We start from the raw sequence: 20,261 nt of genomic DNA, 5'->3' as shown, positions 1-20,261 counted from the left end.
CTGAACCCAGTGCCTTTCTTTAGTTTCTCTTCGATCCACCCTCATGCCCTCTCCAAGCTCATCTTATCCTTGAGACCCTATTTCTAATTCACTGCTGAGAACGCAACTGTTCTGTCTGGCCCCTTTGTTACTAACACTGGTCTGCATTAAATTTTATCTGCTATTATTCTGTACACATAACAAGAACACAAGAAATAGGAGCAGGAGTAGACCATATGGCCTATCGAGCCTGTTCCATCATTCTCCTCTGCTTTGGGGCAGGATAATGATGGTGAATGTTGTAAAATTTGGTGAGACAGAGGTAGGCTGCACCGTCTGCCCTGCAGTTAATTCCCCTGCACCTGCTGAGACCACTGCTGGCTGCTCTTTTCCCACGTACCGCATGCAGATGGCAGTGGAGGTGTGAGGTCTGGTTCCCTGTCAAATTTCCTTCTCATCCATCTTTATTACCATTGCTTTTCAGAGGTGACATGTCAAAGATGATAGTAGACCCCAGGAAGTGGCAGTAATAGCACTGAGATCCATGATATGGTGGGGATCTCTTCTCCCTCCACTGTGACCATCATTTACCTTTCCACAGCCATTGTGCAGATCGTCACAGCACTTCCAACATTTTAACCCACTGCAGAACCACCCAGTGGAAGGCTCTCTGTTGATGGTGTGAATCCCACCAGGAGCAACCATACACACCCGATGAACCCTGACCCAGGAAATATTTGGTCAAGGTTACAGTATTGTCGGAGGCACAGGTGAAAGTCCCACCCTGTGGAACACTGCCACTTGAAGGAGAATCCTTATATTCGGTAATTGTTAGCAATAAAGAGACGAAACTGTCCATCATAATTTTATATGAATATTTGCTGATATATTGGTTTCCATATCAAGAAAAACATTGGCTCAGTGTAGATGGTAAAGATTCTTGTTTGGTGTTTAGTATGATGTGAAATTATTTTCCATATTAATTCCTATAAATTCTGACGTCTGCTGATGTCTCTATTTTGCTATATGCTGTTGTATAAAATTAGTGAAAATTTTTAATAGGTTTGGAGAAAAATATCATAAAATCACACTGTGACATCATAAACTAATCAGAACTTTTATTCATTCATGGGAAGTGGGCATCGCTGGCTAGGACAGCATTTATTGCCCAGCCCCAATTGCTCTCGAGATGGTGGTGGTGAGCCAACGTCTTGAATTGCTGCAGTCCTTGTGGTGTAGGTATACCCAAAGTCTGTTAGGGAGGGAGTTTCAGGATTTTGACCCAGTGACAATGAAAGAAGAGCAATATATTTCCAACTCAGGATGGTGTGTGACTTGCAGGAGAACATCTTGCAGGTGGTGGTGTTCCCAAGTACCTACTGCCCTTGTTCTTCAGGCAGTAGATGCTGCAGGTTTGGAAGGTGCTGTTGAAGAAGCCTTGGTGAGTTGCTGCAGTGCATCTTGTAGATGGTACACACTGCTGCCACTGTGTGCCAGTGGTGGAGGGAATGAATATTTAATGTGGTGGATGGGGTTCTGATCAAGCAGGCTGGTTTATTCTGGATGCTGTTGAGCTTCTTGAGTGTTGTTGAGCTACGCTGATCCAGATAAGTGGAGAGTATTCCATCACACTCCTGACTTGTGCCTTGTAGATATTGGACAAGCTTTGAGGAGTCAAGAGGTGAGACACATGCCACAGAATTCCCAACCTCTGACCTGCTCTTGTTTACAGCAGAGGTGTGGGGGAACCCCCATGGAAATACATGTCCATTATGTTCCTCAAATTGCTCCCAGTGCGGAGTTTTGTTGGCTGAAAGCATGAATGAGAGATTTGGACATGAACATCAGCCTGCTGAATTTGTGATGCTCCTGATTGTTCAGTGATTAAAATTAATGGCCAGGAGGTCAGGAATATGGCAATTTGAGCTGGCTGACCAGCGTATCCATTTTTCAGTTCAAATCTCCAGATATATCTGCGATGATTGATAGCTGTAAAATGTAATATTTTTACCTTATGTCAGTTATGTGATATGTTGCTTCAATATGTTTGCTATAGTAGTAGTGGATGAACCACCATCATGTTTACACCTCTGTGTGACTATGGCAAGCACAAGGTCCTGGACTACCCATGAGTAACACCACAGAAGTTGTAATAGTAAATGTTATGAATAAAACATGTCACATGCATTGGGGAGATTGCTGTCTCTATAACCACTTGCTAGTCTGTCGAGGGTAATCCAATCAGCTTGATCTCTGGAGGCATTTATGGTGTCAGCTGTGTGAGCACTCTCACCTCTGAGTCAGTTGGTTGTGGGTTCAAGTCCCAATCTAGAGACTTCAGCACACAAATCTATCCTAACACTCCAGTGCACTACTGAGGAAGTGTTGTGCTATTGGAGGTGCTAACTTTTAGACAAGCTGTTAAACCAAGTCTGCCATGTTCAGTGGATGTAAAAGATTCCATGGCACTATTCAAATAAGAGCAGGAGAGTTCCCCCTGGTGTCCTGACCAATATTTATCCCTCAACCAACATCAGTAAAGAATAGATCATCTGGTTATTATCACATTGTTGTTTGTTGACCTAGCTGTATGCAAATTGACTGCTGCATTTCATACATTACAACTGTGATTACATTTCAACAGTACTTCATTGGCTGTTAAGTACTTTGGGACATCCTAAGGTTGTGAAAGGTGTTCTGTAAAAGCAAGTGTAATATTTTTATTTCTCAATTAACATTGACAACCATGTTGCATTCAGTTCCTGTTTATCGATGGAGTTTTTAACGGTAATCCTGCTGCGAATTTTAATTGTTTGTGTTTTATAATTGCATAACCTGTTATTAGTTCTTTTCTCAACCTGTTGTTCTGTGTAAGATCTTTTTTCTCAATCTCGTTTGGTCTGTTTTACAGGGAAGCATTTTCTTGCCTGGAAATAATGTCACTGAGCATTCGTATAATGGAGATGAGTCCAAGAAGTTCCTTTTTGAAATTGTGCCTGGTAAGAAACATTTATATTTTTCTTCTAGCAACCATGCTATAAGCTGACCAAAAGCCACACCAGAGAGGTCAAAGTTCAATACATCCCAAGTGAAATGCTGCTGTCGTTTCTGAAGTATATTGAACCGACAGGGTGAGATTGCTTTTTCTTTCAGCTAGGGGATGTAGAGCTGGTTCGAATAGATGAATAACACTCAAAATATAACCAAAAGGGGGGGAAAAATTCCCAAACATTTGCAATGCATCATATCCCAACTGGAGGAAAAGTTTGAAAATAACAATAGCTGTGGTGGTGTCTTTACTAGTCAGCTGTAGAATCCATGACCGTATCGCAATTAATATATGTTAAATTGAGCTGTGGTGAACATGACAGTAAATTTATTTCAATGACCTAAGGTAAGAATTATTGCAATTGTCCAGCATACATCACCATAATGTAGTCACAAAGGTACTTGTATCAGTTTATTGTGAATTGGTTAAAGGAATATTGTTAAGAATGTTACCTAAAAGCATTGCTGATTTCATTTGAAAAGATTTGATTACACACTGGGTAATATCAATAAATAACCCCTGACTTATTACCAAAGTCACAACTTACATCCTGTTACATCAAACTGTCCCTCCTCATCCTTTTTGACCTGTTTGCAGCCTTTGGTATGGTTGACCACACCATCCTCCTCCAACATCTTTGCACTGTCATCCAGCTATGGTCGCCAGAGGATCACTTGCAAAGGCTTCACTTCCTGCTCCCGCACTGTTAGTTCTGGTGTCCCCCAAGGATCTATCCTTGGCCCCCTCTTATTTCTCAGCTACACGCTGCCCCTCAGTGACATCATCTGAAAGCACAGCATGAGTTTGCACATGTACGCTACGACACCCAGTTCTACCTCACCATGACTTCTCTCAGCTCTTCCACTGCTGCTAAATCATCAAACTGCTTATCTGACATCCAGTGTTAGATAAGCAGAAATTTCCCCCGCTTAAATATTGGGAAGACAGAAGCTATTATCTTCGGTTCCCGCTCCAAACTCCGTTCCCTAGCTACTGACTCTATCCCTCTCTCTGAAAACTAAACCAGACTTGGTGTCATATTTGAGCCCAAAATGAGCTTCCAAACTCATGTTTACGCCATCATTAAGACCACCTATTTCCACCTCTATAATATTGCCTAACTTTGTCCTTGCCTCAGCCCGTCTGCTGCTGAAACTCTCATTCATTCCTTTGTTACCTCTAGACTTGACTATTCCAATACAATCCTGGCTGGTCCCCCACATTCTACCCTCCATAAACTTGAGGTGATCCAAATCTCTGCTGCCTGTGTCCTTACTTGCACCAAGTTTTGTTCACTTATCACCCCTGTGCTCGCTGGCCTACATTGGCTCCCAGTCAAGCAACATCTTGACTTTAAAATTTTCACCCTTGTTTTCAAATCTCTTCATGGCCTCACCCCTTTCTATCTCTGTAATCTCCTCTAGCCTTACAACACTCTGAGATATCTACTCTCATCTAATCCTGGCTTCTACAGCATCCCTAATTTTAATTGCTTCATGATTGGCGGCCATGCCTTCAGCTGCCTAGGCACTAAGCTCTGGAATTCCCTCCTTACACCTCTCCGCCTCTCTACTTCACTTTCCTTTTTTAAGACACTCCTTAAAACCTACCTCTTTGACAAAGCTTTTAATCATCTGACCTAATAGCTCCTTTTGTGGCTCAGTGTCATACTTTGTTTTCTTATGCCCCTGTAGTTTCACCTCTCTACATTGTTCCCCCATTTCTGCACCTCTCTACATTGTTCCCCCATTTCTGCACCTCTCTGCATTGTTCCCCCAATGTCTTGGGACGTTTTATTATGTTAAGGGTGCTATATAAATATAAGTTGTTGTTATTGTTATGACAGGCTGAACTGTAATGGTGTGACAGTCAAACACATAAACTTGTAGCAGATCTGATTCTGTTAACCAACTACAAGTGTAACCAAAGTATATATTGCAAAATCATACGTATACATGCACTGTAATCGTTGCTAAACATTGAACTATAGATAAAGGGGTGTTGTTGCTTGTTGTGGGAGTTTTCAGACAGGTTTGGTCATAAGAACAACCTTTTAATGAAAACATTGTGATCCATTAGGAGGGTGAAATTCCTTCTAATACAACAGGAGTGCATTAAATGGCAAGTGTTAGTGCACTTGCAGGAACAACTGTATTCTGTGTGCTTTCAGAAAGGTTGAGTGCACGGAAATATATAAAAGTAACCAACAACTGTGTGTTCAATCTAGAAACACTTACAAGAATCCTGCCTAACTGGCTGAACAGTCACTGACCCATATACATGTGCACTATGGACCAGTGTAGCTGGTGATTACACAGAAATGGGGGAAAAATGCAGAGAGGTGAAATTATCAGTAGTAAATAAAGATCTGCAGGTCATAGTTGATGACAGAGGGGAAGAAGAACTGCTTTGTACATGGCGGGGGAGTGGGGTCTGAGGTAATGGAAGCAGGTTATATATAAATCAATAGTAACTCGATGGGTGTTGAGGCCCAAATAATTAATCCTACCTCAGCCTTATGCTGTTGCCAGGAAGGAATCTGTGGTAGAAAGGTTGGTTACCATTGTCACTTTTAACATTTCTGTCACTGTGCTGTTGCTTGGCGATTACAGGAAATGGCACAATTTATCCGTGGTCTGCTGCTACAGCCTTACTTGCTAAGATCAAGCTAGTTCTATCATCTCTGGTCGCTTTGTTGCTTTAGATGGTAACAGTTCTGTTGGTCCTCCTTCTATGATCTCTCTGACACCCACTGTGTTGCTGCTGTTCTTCAGCCAATGTGTCCAGCATCTTAAAACTTGTTGATTACCTGCCACTGAAAAGTATCCTGCCCTATTCTATCCCTCCGCCAGCTAAGCACCACGCTTATACTGGATATTGTTAATATGAGCTAAAAGGAAATCATGGGCAAAGTTACATGTTTCCTTTATTGGCACTTAAGCTTGCCCTATCCCCACAAAAAAAGGCATTTACATGCAGTCATCCTTGGACAATTTCTAGAAGTATGGAGAAAAATGCGCTAATCTGTAGTTAACACATTTTTAAACATTTGTTCGGGAGATGTGGGCATTGCTGGCTATGCCAGCATTTATTGCCCATCCCTAATTGCCCTTGAGAAGGTGGTGAGTCATCTTCTTGAACTGCTGCAGTCCATGTAGGGTAGGTACACCTACACTACTGTTAGGAAGGGAGTTCCCAGATTTTGACCCAGCGATAGTGAGGGAACGGCGATATAGTTCCAAGTCAGGATGGTGTGTGGCTTGGAGGTAAACTTGCAGGTAGTGGTGTTCCCATGCAGCTGCTGTCCTTGTCCTTCTCGGTGGTAATGCCATTGATATCAAGGGAAGATGGTTATATTCTGTCTTGTTTGAGATGGTCATTGTCTGGCACTTCGGTGGCGTGAATGTTACTTGCCACTTATCAGCCCAGGCCTGGATGTTATCCAGGTCTTGCTGCATATGGACACGGGCTGCTTCAGTATCTGAGGAGTTGCACATGGTGCTGAACATTGTGCAGTCATCAGCGAACATCTCCACTCATTGGTGAAGCAGCTGAAGATGGTTGGGCCTAGGACACTACCCAGCCAAACTCCTGCAGTGATGTCTGGGACTGAGATGATTGACCTCCAATACCCACAACCGTCTTCCTTTGTGCTAGGTCTGACTCCAACCAACGGAGAGTTTTCCCCTGATTCCCATTGACAAATGCAATAATTGATTACATACAAGAATGTGCAAGGTGGTGGCAATACACGATTAAAATATCAGCAGTGTGGCTTTACTGGATTTAGACTGCACATGTGCACTTTTTAATTTTTATTGACACACTTCAGGCAGTGTGTGAGGCCCTTGCTCCAGGAAAGCAACAGCCTCATTAACATTCAAAAGACGGGGTCTAATAATGGCAATCAGACCCCACCATTATGTTTACTGGCAGGATCAAAGTCAGCTTCGGTTTCTGGACTCACCAATGACATCGGGCACAAAGGATCAACCGCCCTGTCCTGGGATTCCTGAGGTCGCCTGGAAGCCCTGCCCCCTCACCCCTTTCACCTAGTTTAACTGGGACCATTCCTGCAGGTCAGTGACTGTGGCCTCCTGCTGCTCTTGCCCACTTCCCACCCACTGGCCTGATGTCATTGATGCCAGGCCTGATTTATTTAAATGAGATCTGGGAGTTAAAATGGGTCAGGCCTCATGCCAATTAGTCATGCTGCTCGCCTGGCAGGCCTGGCATTTGTTGCTTGCTTCAAGTTAATTTTTGACCTCTACTCTTTTGAGCTTACATTTTCTGACACACATAGATGCATACGCAAACACTGATATGCACCGAGCAGTCAAATGGAACTGGTGAAGCCACAACCTTCTAAATCCTGAACGAACATACAAGCAGGTTGAGAATTCCACACAGCTTGCTATCACACAATAATGAATGAATTTAGTAAGGATTCTATCCATAAGTTTGTCCTCTTCAGTGAATGATGCGCAGCGACATTAAATAGAAATATACAGGACCCTATTTATGTGAGAAAAATTTTGAAAATAGGAAATGCTAGCAGAATCTTCCAACATGAGAGAGGTTTTTAAGTGTTTTTAATTGCAGTTCGGCTTTGGCACTGTGAAGCCTTCCCAAATATATTCAAGCATGACGACAAACATGACTAGCCAAGTGTTGCTTGCACCAATCATTGGGACGTTTTTCTCGAATTTAACCGATCTTCTGCAAAGGGTAAGGTAGTTTGCAAGGAATAATGCCATGTGTTTACTTTTTTTGGAACATGCCTTGGGCTAAATTCTCTTTTGTTTATGTTGTGGCAAAAATGTGTTTGCAGCTTTATTGAAAGCGCACCTCCTGTGATTATAAAACATCACCAAATTCCTCAGTGAAATTTTGGTATAACTTCTTAATACATTTTCAGGCAGACAGAGTCAGTATAACCCATTTTCTAATGGCTACTGTGCAGTCTGTAATTTTCTATTAGATGCCCACACAAGTAATAATGCATCACTGCTGGTGCGGATTTATTATATGAATCTGGGATAGGGCAATAACTAAAAGCTGCTCAAAACATTTCTGTTTAAAAGTGAATGAGGTTATTGGCATCCAGTGAACTTTACTCTACTGAAGGACAAGAAGGGAAGGGAGAAATTGGATGTTTTTAACTAACTGATGAACTGTTGGTACTGATGATTAATTTGCATAAGTGAAGACAAGAGCAAATAAAGTTGAGCAAAGGAGCCCTGAGATTGAGATGTCAGAGTAATGTAGACACACTATGCCAGTGACTCAGTTGCCATTGCAGGAGCAAGAAAATGGGCCTTAGTTGCAGAAGGACAGTCACTTGACATCTTCAATCAAGGTGTCAGACATAGGATGGATAAATTTTCTATGATTCCATCTGCCGGTGACATCTGCAGGATATCAGAATCTGCTCCCCACAAGTTCATGTCCCAGGTGACTGATGCCATGTTTGTCAAGGCTGCTGATGAAGTCAGTCAGAACCAGAGGGCTGTCACATTTGCTGCAATGGCTGGATTTCCACAGGTAAAGGCACAGAAAGAGGCCACTTGGTCCATCGTGTCTGCACCAGCCACAAAATAAAGAGCCACCATGCCTAATCCCACTTTCAAGCATTTGGTCCATAGCCCTGCAGGTTATGACACTTCAGGTGCACATCCAGGCACCTTTTAAATGAGATGAGGTTTTCTGCCTCTACTACCCTTACATGCAGTGAGTTCCAGACCCCCACCACCCTCTGGGTGAAAAAGCTTTTCCTCATCTCCCCTCTAATCCTACTACCATTCACTTTCAATTTATACCTCCTAGTTACTGACCCCTGTAAGAAACTCTGCCCTGGTGCAGAGGACAGCTACAACAAGATCTACATGAGCAGAAGAGCAATCATTGAGTAAGCTATTGGGTTGCTGAAGATGCAAATCACGTACCTGGATAGTTCTGGGGGTGTCCTGTAGCATAACCAGCAAGAGTAGTATTTGTGTCTTCCACAACATTGTGCTGCAGAAGGAGGAAGGTACTGACTGCTCGGAATCTGAGGTGGAGGAGTAAGAGGAGGAAGAGCCTGATGTAGCCAATCACCCACCTGGCTGTGAGAGAAGTCTGCAATGGGCTTCAGATAAACTGAGTGCGTGAAGCCATATGGCACTCCAGTGCTAAAACCCCTTCCCCCTCCTCACGCCCCTCAACCCAACACAACTCATTCCCACAGTTATAAATCCTTCCATCATATTCACACCCTTTGCTCATCCTCCACCCTGGTCACGTCATTCTCCTTAAGGCTATTGTTCATTCGGAATTCGGGTTGCAACAATGGAGATGACAGGACAATGGACAGTTCAAATGAAGTGCATGATTCATTGAAATTTCCATAGACATAACGATACTGACATAGTTATATGCATAGGAACAAAGGAACAGGAGTAGGCCATTCAGCCCATCAAGCCTGCTCTGCCATTCAATTAGATCATGGCTCATCATCTACCTCAACACCACTTTCCCCATATCCCTTGATCTCATTGGTATCCAGATATTTATCAACTTCTGTCTTGAACATGCTCAATGATTGAGCTTCCACAGCCCTCTGAGGTAGAGAACTCCATAGATTTACCACCCTGTGAGGGAAGAAATTCCTCCTCATCTCAGTCTTAAATGGCCTACCCCTTATTCTGAGACTGTGTCCTCTGGTTCTAGACACACCAGCCACAGGAAACATCCTATCTAAATTCATCCTGCCACGTCCTGTAAGAACTTTGTAAGTTTCAATGAGATCACCTCTCATTCTTCGAAATTCTAGAGAATACAGGCCCAGTTTCTTCAATCTCTGTTCATAAGACAATCCCACCATCCCAGGGATTAGTCTGGTGAACCCCTGTTGCACTCCCTTTATAGCAAATATATCCTTCCTTAGATGAGACCAAAACAACACTCTAGGTGTGATCTCACCAAGGCTGTGTACAACAGCCTGCAAAACACCCAAGAAACACCCCTTGTGCAACAAGAAGTCTTCCTCTTCTGCTCTCTGTTACCCCAATGAGGTGCTACCCCTGTGGCTTCAGCAGAGTTAGAGACAGGTTGCTCATTCCCATGCTCAGACAGGTGAGATGCCCATGGCTGAAGTCTTATGGGTTTTAGAGCCTGTGAGGGCCCCACCAAAGACTGCCCCACCTGCACCTGTGCAGGCGCAGACTCTGTCAGGGAGACTCAAGGCAGCATGTGCAGCCCTGTCTGTGGTGGCAGGCGTCGAGTGATGAGAGGTGGGAATGCCTTGAGAAAAGTCCCCATTTCCATGTGCCCTTTCTCATCTTCCCTCTCATGGCTCACCCACACTTCCCTGCTATCCAAGAGGTGGAGGTTGTCATTGTGCCCATACTCTGCAATTGGTCACGAAACCCGAAAGTGGGATGTTAATGCCGTGGCTGTTAAACAGCCATGGAAAAGCCCGCTCCAGCCAGAAACCCCCCACCCAACTGAAAGTGGGTTGGATCCATTAAAATTCTGCCGGCAGAGACATAACCCAGGGCAAAATTAATTGGCACTTGGAAAAATATAGGTTAATAAATGAAAGCCAGCATGGATTTGTTAAAATAAATCATGTTTGACTAACATGATTGAGTTATTTGAAATAACAGAGAGAGTTGATGAGCTTAGTGCAGTCGATATTGTGTATATGAACTTTCAAAAGACATTTTGATAAAGTGCCACATAATAGACTTGTTAGCAAAATTGAAGCCCATGGGATTAATGGGGCATTGGCTGTGTGGATACATTATTCACTAAGAAACAGAAAGCAGAAAACAGTGGTCAGCAATGTTTCCTCTAATTTCCCTTAGCTGTACACAGCCTGTTTGTTGCAGTGTGAGGTACATTCCCGATTGCTGCATGGCTGCGAAGCTCAGAGGGAGCGTTGATAGCGAGAGGTTGTTTTGCAGAATGGAGGGAATTGTCCAGTGGTGTCCCCCAGTGGTCAATGTTGAAATTACTGTTCCTTTTGATCCATGCTAATAACCTGGAGTTAGATATACAGGGCATAATGCCCGTCTTAGAGCGAAGACCAAAGTACGGAAGGTCCTCATCAGGGAACTCCTATTTGCTGACGATGCTGCATTACCATCCCACACTGAAGAGTGTCTGCAGAGACTCATCGACAGGATTGCGGCTGTCTGCAACGAATTTGGCCTAACCATCAGCCTCAAGAAAACGGACATCATGGGACAGGATGTCAGACATGCTCCATGCATCAATATCGGCAATCACGCTCTGGAAATGGTTCAAGAGTTCACCTACCTAGGCTCAACTATCACCAGTAACCTGTCTCTCGATGCAGAAATCAACATGCGCATGGGAAAGGTGTCTGCTGCAATGTCCAGACTGGCCAAGAGAGTGTGGGGAAATGGCGCACTGACTCGGAACAAGTGTATCAAGCCTGTGTCCTCAGTACCTTGCTGTACGGCAGTGAGGCCTGGACAACGTATGTCAGCCAAGAGCGACGTCTCAATTCATTCCATCTTCGCTGCCTCCGGAGAATCCTTGGCATCAGGTGGCAGGACTGTATCTCTAACGCAGAACTCCTTGAGGCGACCAACATCCCCAGCATAAACACCCTACTGAGCCAGCGGCACTTGAGGTGGCTTGACCATGTGAGCCGCATGGAAGATGGCAGGATCCCCAAGGACACATTGTACAGCGAGCTCGTCACGGGTATCAGACCCACCAGCCATCCATGTCTCCACTTTAAAGACATCTGCAAACGTGACATGAAGTCCTGTGACATTGACCACAAGTCGTGGGAGTTGATTGCCAGTGATCACCAGAGCTGGCGGACAGCCATAAATGCGGGGCTAAAGAGTGGAGAGTCAAAGAGACTTAGCTGTTGGCAGGAAAAAAGACAGAAGCGCAAGGAGAGAGCCAACTGTGTAACAGCCCCGACAACCAATTTTATCTGCAGTGCCTGTGGAAGAGTCTGTCACTCTAGAATTGGCCTTTAAAGCCACTGCAGGAGCTGCTTCACAAACCATTGACCACCTCCAGGCGCTTACCCATTGTCTCTCGAGACAAGGAGGTTAAAGAAGAATTTCACAGTTTGCAGATGACAAAAAACTTGGAAATATAGTAAAGAGTGAGGCAGATAGTAATAGACTGCGGAAGGACATTGACTAACTGGTGAAATGGGCAAACACATGCCAGATGAAACTTAATGCAGAGAAGTGTGAAGTAATCACTTTGGTAGGAAGAATGAGAAATGGCTATATTGCTATATAACTAAATTTTATAATCTTTGCAAATCCTTGAAAGTGGGAGGACAAGTTGAAAAGGCTTTAAAAAAGCGTGCGGACCAAAAGAAGACAGTTCTGCTGAATCTTTATAAAACAGTTGTTAGGCCTCAGCCAGAGTATTACGTACAATTCTGGCCACCAAACATTAGGAAGCACGTCAAGGCCTTACTGATGGTGTAGAAAAGATTCACTAGAATGCTAATACAAAAGCAAAATACTGCAGATGCTGGAAATCTGAAATAAAAACAGAAAATGCTGGGATTCTCAGCAGATCTGGCAGCATCTGTGGAGAGAGAAACAGAATCCCCTTCATCAACCTGAAACATTAACTCTGTTTCTCCCCTCACAGATGCTGCCAGACCTGCTGAGTATTTCCAGCATTTTCTGTTTTTATTTCACTAGAATGGTACCAGGGATGAATGTTACTTGGAGAGACAAGAGAAACTAGGGTTGTTCTCCTTGGAGCAGGCAAGGCTACGGGGAGATTTGGTTCAAAATAATGAAGAATTTTGATAGAGTAAATAAAGAGAAACTGTCTCAAGTGGCAGAAGGGTCCGTAAACTGAGGACACGGGTTTAAGGTGATTGGCAAAAGAAACAGAGGCGGCATGAGGAAATACATTTATATGCAGTGAGTTGTTATGATCTGATATGCACTGCCTGATAGAATGGTGGAAGCAGTTTTGACAGTAACATTCAAAAGGGAATTGGATATATATTCAAAAGGAGAAATTTGCAGGTCTATAGGAGAAGAGCAGGTGAGTGGGGCCAATTGAATATCTCTTACAAAGAGCTGGCACAGGCACGATGGGATGAATGGCCATCTTCTGTATCATTCTCCGTTTCTCTGGAGGTCATTATTTTCACTCCAGTTCTCCCTCTTTCCCCTTCTCCCCTGATGGTGGCAACTTGTTCTCAAGTGTACATTTCTGAGTAATGTTCACCGTCCAGTATCTCCTGAAAATGGCCATTATTCATGTGTGAGGCCTGACAGCAAGAATGAGCAGGTTATTCAGCTGTGGAGAACATGAGAGCCAGGCTTGATCTCATTTACGTATGGTTTCCATGCGCACTTTCCTGTTGAGGCCGTTGGAAAGTCATCCAAAATAGGAATCGGGGTTGAGTTTTCTCCTTCCTATTCCGTGGTGCTGCTGCCAAATGCAATGTCCCTTCAGCTACCTGAACTGAGATAACCTAACTGGTTTTGATCACCTGATGGGGTTGGAGAGGAATTTTCCAGAGTACTTTTTCCATTATTGGCCCTGGGTTTTGCGCTCTTATTTTTGCCTCTGGAGAGATTTTTGAATATATACCAAAGTTATGTGTATGTAATTCTTGTTACGGGTCTCATTTGGTCCAGATGTTCCTATTATCCCCTCTTTTTCTATAAATACAGCCTGTTCATTCACAGGCAAAGATCTTTTTCCAACTGGATTAATAGACCTCTAGAGCAATAAAATTATTCAAAGGTGAGTTTGAGTGAATATGTTTATTATGAATTTTGCATGGTTAGCAATGTGTAGACAGTCTGTTTTGGCTCAGTGGTAGCACTGTAGCTTCTGAGTCAGAAGGTCATGAGTTCAAACCCTACTCCAGAGGCCTGTGCGTATTAACTAGGCTGACGTTCTAGTACAGTCCTAACAGAGTGCTGTCATTTGGATGAAACAGCAAACTGAGACCTCGTCTGCCATTCAGGTGGATGTAAAGGATCCTACAGACCTATTTTTAAGAAGAGCAGGGCTTTATCCCTGGTGTTCTGGCCAATATTTATCCCTCAACCAACATCACAAAAACAAATTACCTGGTCATTATCACATTGCTGTCTATGTGAGCGCACCATGTGCAAATTGGCTGCTGTGTTTCCTACATTATAACAGTGACAACACTTCAAAAGTACTTAAATGGCTTTATGACATCCGGTGGTCGTGAAAAGCATTATATAAATGCAAAACTTTCTTTTTAAACGTCCTCACATATATCTTTCTTAAACCGATGTAGCCATAGCTCAAAAATTCCTTCTAATGTCAGAGTCGCCAGGTTGAGGTGTTTGGAGAGCGGAAGCCTCAGTTTCTGGAACAGCGAAGCGCACTTTTTGAAACCTCTGCTGCAAATATTGCCTGTTGGAGAAACTTGAGTCTTGAAGTTGCAAACTGGGCACAAGGGACAGAATGGATGAATTATCCACCCATTACCAAAATTGTGATGCGTCCCCATTTCTTATATGCAGCCATTTTCAGGCGGGGAGAGGTGTGATCATGGGAACATTTTAAGCTATTCCCCTGACACCATACGGCAGTGTCTTGGAGAGTTCCTGGGTTACCCCAGGAATTCCACAGAATATACCCTTGTAAGGCCTCATTGAAACTGTCACCAGCTGAAAGCTGCTGTGAACATACGAACATATGAATTAGGAGCAGGAATAGGCCATTTGGCCCCCGAGCCTGCTCCACCATTTGATAAGATCATGGCTGATCTGATTGTGGCGTCAACTCTACTTTGCTGTCTACCCCCTATAACCTTTGACTCCCTTGTCAATTAAGAATCTATCTAACTCAGCCTTAAATATATTCAATGACCCTGCTTCCACTGCTCTCTGGGGAAGAAAATTCCACATACGAACAACCTTCTGATAGGAAAATATTTTTCCTCATCTCTGTCTTAAATGGGAGACCCCTTATTTTTAAACTGTGTCCACTAATTCTAGTCTCTCCTATAAAGGGAAACATCCTTTCAGCATCCACCTCGTCAGGTCCCCTCAGGATCTTGAATGTTTCAACAAGATCTAATAAGACCTCTCATTCTTCTAAACTCCAATGGATACAGACCCAACCTGTCCAGCCTTTCCTTATAAGATAACAACCCCCATCCCAGGAATCAGTCACATGAACCTTCTGTAACTGCTTCAATGCAATTATATCCTTTCTTAAGTAAAGAGACCAAAACTGTACACAGTACTCTAGATGTGGGAAACAAATTTGGGTGGCACAGTGGCGCAGTGGTTAGCACCACAGCCTCATAGCTCTAGGGACCTGGGTTCAATTCTGGGTATTGCCTGTGTGGAGTTTGCAAGTTCTCCCTGTGACCGTGTGGGTTTTCGCTGAGTGCTCCAGTTTCCTCCCACAGCCAAAGACTTGCAGGTAATAGGTAAATTGGCCATTGTAAATTGCCCCTAGTGGTGGTAGGGAATATGAGATTGCTGTAGGGTTAGTATAAATGGGTGGCTGTTGGTCAGCACAGACTGGGTGGGCCGAAGGGCCTGTTTCAGTGCTGTATCTCTAAATAAATAAATTTTATGCTCTCCCCCACGGTGGATTTGGAAGTCGGAGAGCGTAAAATCGGGTGGGATTGTAGCTGGGGGTTCCCACCACCTTCCCGCCTCCACCAAAATAAACGACAACATTCCATTTTCCTTCCTAATCACTTTTTGTGATTCATGTACCAATACACCCTGAGCCCTCTGTACCACCAAGTCTGCGATCTCTCTCCATTTAAATTATATATTGCTTTTTAATTTTTCCTGCCAAAGTGGACAAGTTCACATTTTCCCACATTATAATCCATCTGCCATATTTTTTCCCACTCACTTAGCCTATCTATATCCCTTTGCAGACTCCTTAAGACCTCTTTGCAACTTACTCTCTGTCCTATCTTGGTGTCATCAGCAAATTTAGAAACCATATATGCTGTCCCTTCATCCAAGTCATTTATATAGATTATATATAGTTGAGGTCCCAGCTGTGATCCCTGTGGCACTCCACTAGTTACAGCTTGCCAACTTGAAAATGACCCATTTATCTCTACTCTCTGTTTCATGTTAGCTAACCAATCCTCTATCTATGCTCATATGTTATCTCCTACAACATTTATAAGTTCCCCTTATCCACTTTGCTTGTTACTTCATGGTTTCTGAAAGGCCTCAAATCTTCAGTAAGCAAAGAAAATCAAGGGGTAATAGGACAATGTTGAGATCTGACCCACAGAAGCAAATCATCACTGCATATAATAGTTGTGGAGCATCAATGGCACATCTACACAGTAGAGACCATGCTGCTCTTCTGGCTAAAGGTGATAAAAAACAAAACTGAGACCAATAGGGAGGAAAAAATGGGGGTAAAGAAATGAGGAGAAGAGCAAAGAAGTAGTATCATGTACAAATTACTTATAATGATGGATAGTTACAATAATAATACCTTTTTAATAATACCTTAATTAAAGTAAAAAATATATCCCAAGGTGCTTCACAGAAGAGTAAGGAAAAATGGCACAAAAACAAGAAATGCTGGATTCACTCAGCAGGTCTGGCAGCATCTGTGGAAAAAAATGGCAGCCAAGCTTTAGAAAGTAAGTATTAGGAAGGGTGAGCAAAAGACAGGTCAAAAAGAGTCTTAAAGAGATGGAGAGGCAGAAGGAGGGAATTTCAGAGTGTGGGGATGAGGCAGCTGAAGGCGTGGCTGCTGAAAGGGGGCGAAGGAAGGTGATGCACAAAAGGCGAGAATCAGAAGAATGGAAAGTTTGGGAGGGGTTGTAGGGTTAGAAGAGGTTAGAAGTAGGAATGGTTGAGGCAACAAAAATATTTAAATATAAAAATAACAATTTTAAAGTTGGGGAACCAGGAGCTAATCCAGGTTAGTGAGGGCAGGGGTGATGGGTGAGCGGGACCTGGTGCTGGACAATATGTGGGCAGCATAGTTTAGAGATTAGTTGTAGTTTGGGAAGGTAGAGGATGGGAGGCTGACCAGGAGAACATTGGTACATTTGAGTCTGGAGATGACAAAGGAATGAATACAAGTTTCAGCAGCAGATGGGCTCAGGCAAGAGCGGGGGCAGGCAATGCGACAGTGGTGGATGTAAGCGGTCTTTCTGATGAAGAGAATATGGGGTCAGAAGCTCAGTTTAGGGTTGAATAGATTGCTGAGGTTGCAAGTCATCTGGTTCTGACTGAGACAGTGAGCAGCAGTGGGTTTGATTGCTCTGTCTGACTGCCTCTCTTCCACGCCTGGATGGCCCTGGAGAAGGAGCATGCAGTGTCTGTTGGTCCGTGTGAGACCTTCCGTGACCAGTGGGCACAGCAGAGACTGGAGGCCTTAGCGGAGACATCATTCTTATTTAATTTGATACATTTTTTTTTAATGATTTCGGTGTTTATTGTTTGTCCTCCTTGAACTAAAGCGCGTGAAGACAGGGACCATTTCAGAAGGAACAACCGGGATGGGAGAGAGTAAAAGTTTAACAGAGGGCAAAGGTGGAAGTGAGAGAGTGGTTGAGCAGCTGCAGAAGTATTGTGCCAAATGGAAGTCTTCAATCGAAGTGTTCAGAGGACATGTGTTGCAGCATAGCATTTCATTCTGCAGCACTTTATCTTTTGTTAAAATCTCTCTGGGCTGCAGCTGTTTCATCTTGTTTTATATTTGTAATTATATATTCGTTTTGACCATTTTGAGTTCTCTCATCCTCTTTTTTATTCTGTTTTATGGTATTCTGAAGTATTTTGTTAGAGTTAATATGGAGAATAAGTTTCCTTTGCTGGGAAGTAGAAACAAGGGCTGAACTTTTGGACTTTGAACATTTTTAACAGTCGGGTTCCAACCCTTTTTGCAACAGTAGCGTACCTCCTGGGGTAATTTTACTGGAGGTGCCCAATGAAGAGACCACCTAAGGGATTGCCGTACAATCAAGAGTGGCGAGCAGGAGGTGGGAGGGCGAGTCAGCAGATGAGACTGCAAAGCCAGCTGGCAGTCTTTACTGTGTATGCAGCAAGAGTGCTGGTAGTGGGCATGGGACGCAAGAGGGCTAGACAAAATGATGGAGTGAAATGGCCAGAGGCAACGGCTGCCACTTCCTCACCACCAGCATTACTCCTACTGCTGTCTCCAGGAGATTTGGAGGAAATTGCAAGCCTCTGCCTGCGGAGCTGATGTGCATCTTAAGGCAATAGATTTGAATTATTTGTCATGGTACTGCAACCTGCCGCTCTGCATATACCTCCTGTTACCTGACGAGCTGCAGACTCAGTGGGAGTCCCATAATCTCATCTACATGGGAAAATTGTTGTTAATTAGTTGCTAATGAGCCTTAATTGGCTTCCTGACACTGCCGGACAGGTTGCCGTCAGCGCACTGAAGCCACCTCCAGGAAAAGCGTGAGGAGGCGGGAGCACATCGGGGGAACGGCATGACCTCTGTCTTAATAATTTTCCCAGCAACAACCCCCCCAACCCCACCTCCAAATGTGTCTGTGACTCCTTGGGAAAATTCCCCCCAAGATAATTGGAAAATGAACATGGGGTTGGGTGGGAAATAAGGAGAAATGTTTTTTATGCAGTGAGCTTTTATGATCTGGAATCATGAAAGGGTGGTGGAAGCAGATTCAATAATAACTTTCTTAAGGGGAATTGGATATATCCTTGACCAGGAAAGAATTGCAGGGCCATAGGGAAATGGAACCAATTGAATGGTTCATTCAAAGAGTTGGCAGAGGCACGGCAGGTCAAATAGCCTCCTTCTGTGCTGTCTGATTCTATGATTTTACAACTGTTTACTTGCTTAATTGCTTCCTTCCTTTGCCTTTTTCCCCTATTTAATGATTACCCTTATTTCACTTGCCATCATCATGCAAATAAAAAGTAACAACTCCCTCAGCCAAACTGCAGTGCACAACATGAATGGCCTACTACAACACACCAGTCAGACTCGGCATGATGTTGTTGGCCAGCAGTTCTTTTCCATGACATTACAAAATGTTGGCACCGTTTGTTTCATCCAGAACTTCTGAAGTTGTCAGTCAAGTACTGATAGTGATATTTACATTGACTTAGAAAAGCATAAGTAGAAATTTTCCCCTCTCATGAGTAATATTGGGTATTTTTGTAAAATTTTAAGACAACCATGTAAAATTAAACAGCTTAGCAATGATAGATCCTCAAGTATGGTTTGTGGGATTATCTTTTTTATTCATGCATAGGCAAGGTCAGTATTTATTGCCCATCCCTAATCACCCTTAACTGAATGATTTGCTAGGCCACTAGGGCAGTTAAGAGTCAACACCTTTCTGTAGATTTAGACCTGCAATAAGGCTAGACTGGGTAAGGACAGTAAATGTCCTTCCCTAAAGGCCATTGGTGAATCAGATGGGCTTTTAATGACAATCTGGTAGTCTCATGGTCACCATTACTGATACCAGCTTTTTATTCCAGATTTATTTATTTATTGAATTTATATTCTCCAGGGTTTTGAACTCTTCTTTCCAGATCATTAGTCCAGACCTCTGGATTACAGTGCAGTGCGGTGCAGTGGCGCACTGGTTAGCACCGCAGCCTCACAGCTCCAGCGACCCGGGTTCAATTCTGGGTGCTGCCTGTGCGGAGTTTGCAAGTTCTCCCTGTGACCATGTGGGTTTTCGTCGGGTGCTCCGGTTTCCTCCCACAGCCAAGGACTTGCAGGTTGATAGGTAAATTGGCCATTATAAATTGCCCCTAGTATATGTAGGGGAATATAGGGTTAGTACAAATGGGTGGTTGATGGTCGGCACAAACCCGGTGGGCCGAAGGGCCTGTTTCAGTGCTGTATTGCTAAAAAGAATGCTCCCATTAATATGTGGTCACTGGGATTAGGTTGCCATTCCAGTTAGTATCCCATACTCAGCAGACTTTTCGGGTGGCGCAGTGGTTAGCACCACAGCCTCACAGCTCCAGGGACCCGGGCCCAATTCTGGGTACTGCCTGTGTGGAGTTTGCAAGTTCTCCCTGTGACTGCGTGGGTTTCCGCTGGGTGCTCTGGTTTCCTCCCACAGCCAAAGACTTGAAGGTTGATAGGTAAATTGGCCGTTGTAAATTGCCCCTAGTGTAGGTAGGTGGTAGGGAATATGGGATTACTGCAGGGCTAGTATAAATGGGTGGTTGTTGGTGGGCCAAAGGGCCTTGAATCATCAGAAACAGGACCTATGATA

At 43.7% G+C, this 20,261-nt stretch overlaps 1 protein-coding gene across 1 annotated transcript in view; it reads left to right on the top strand.

Moving 5' to 3' along the window:
* arhgap24 (Rho GTPase activating protein 24) overlaps positions 1 to 20,261 on the top strand; it is a 499,279-nt gene that overhangs the window by 229,702 nt on the left and 249,316 nt on the right. Inside the window, exon 3 of the mRNA XM_068038864.1 lies at positions 2,891 to 2,978. Coding sequence (XP_067894965.1) covers positions 2,891 to 2,978 — 88 coding nt within the window. The remainder of the gene's footprint in view (positions 1 to 2,890; positions 2,979 to 20,261) is intronic.

The sequence above is a fragment of the Heterodontus francisci genome, chromosome 1 (assembly GCF_036365525.1).
Source record: "Heterodontus francisci isolate sHetFra1 chromosome 1, sHetFra1.hap1, whole genome shotgun sequence".
In the NCBI taxonomy this organism is placed as follows: domain Eukaryota; kingdom Metazoa; phylum Chordata; class Chondrichthyes; order Heterodontiformes; family Heterodontidae; genus Heterodontus; species Heterodontus francisci.
This window is presented reverse-complemented; position numbering and strand designations above follow the sequence as displayed.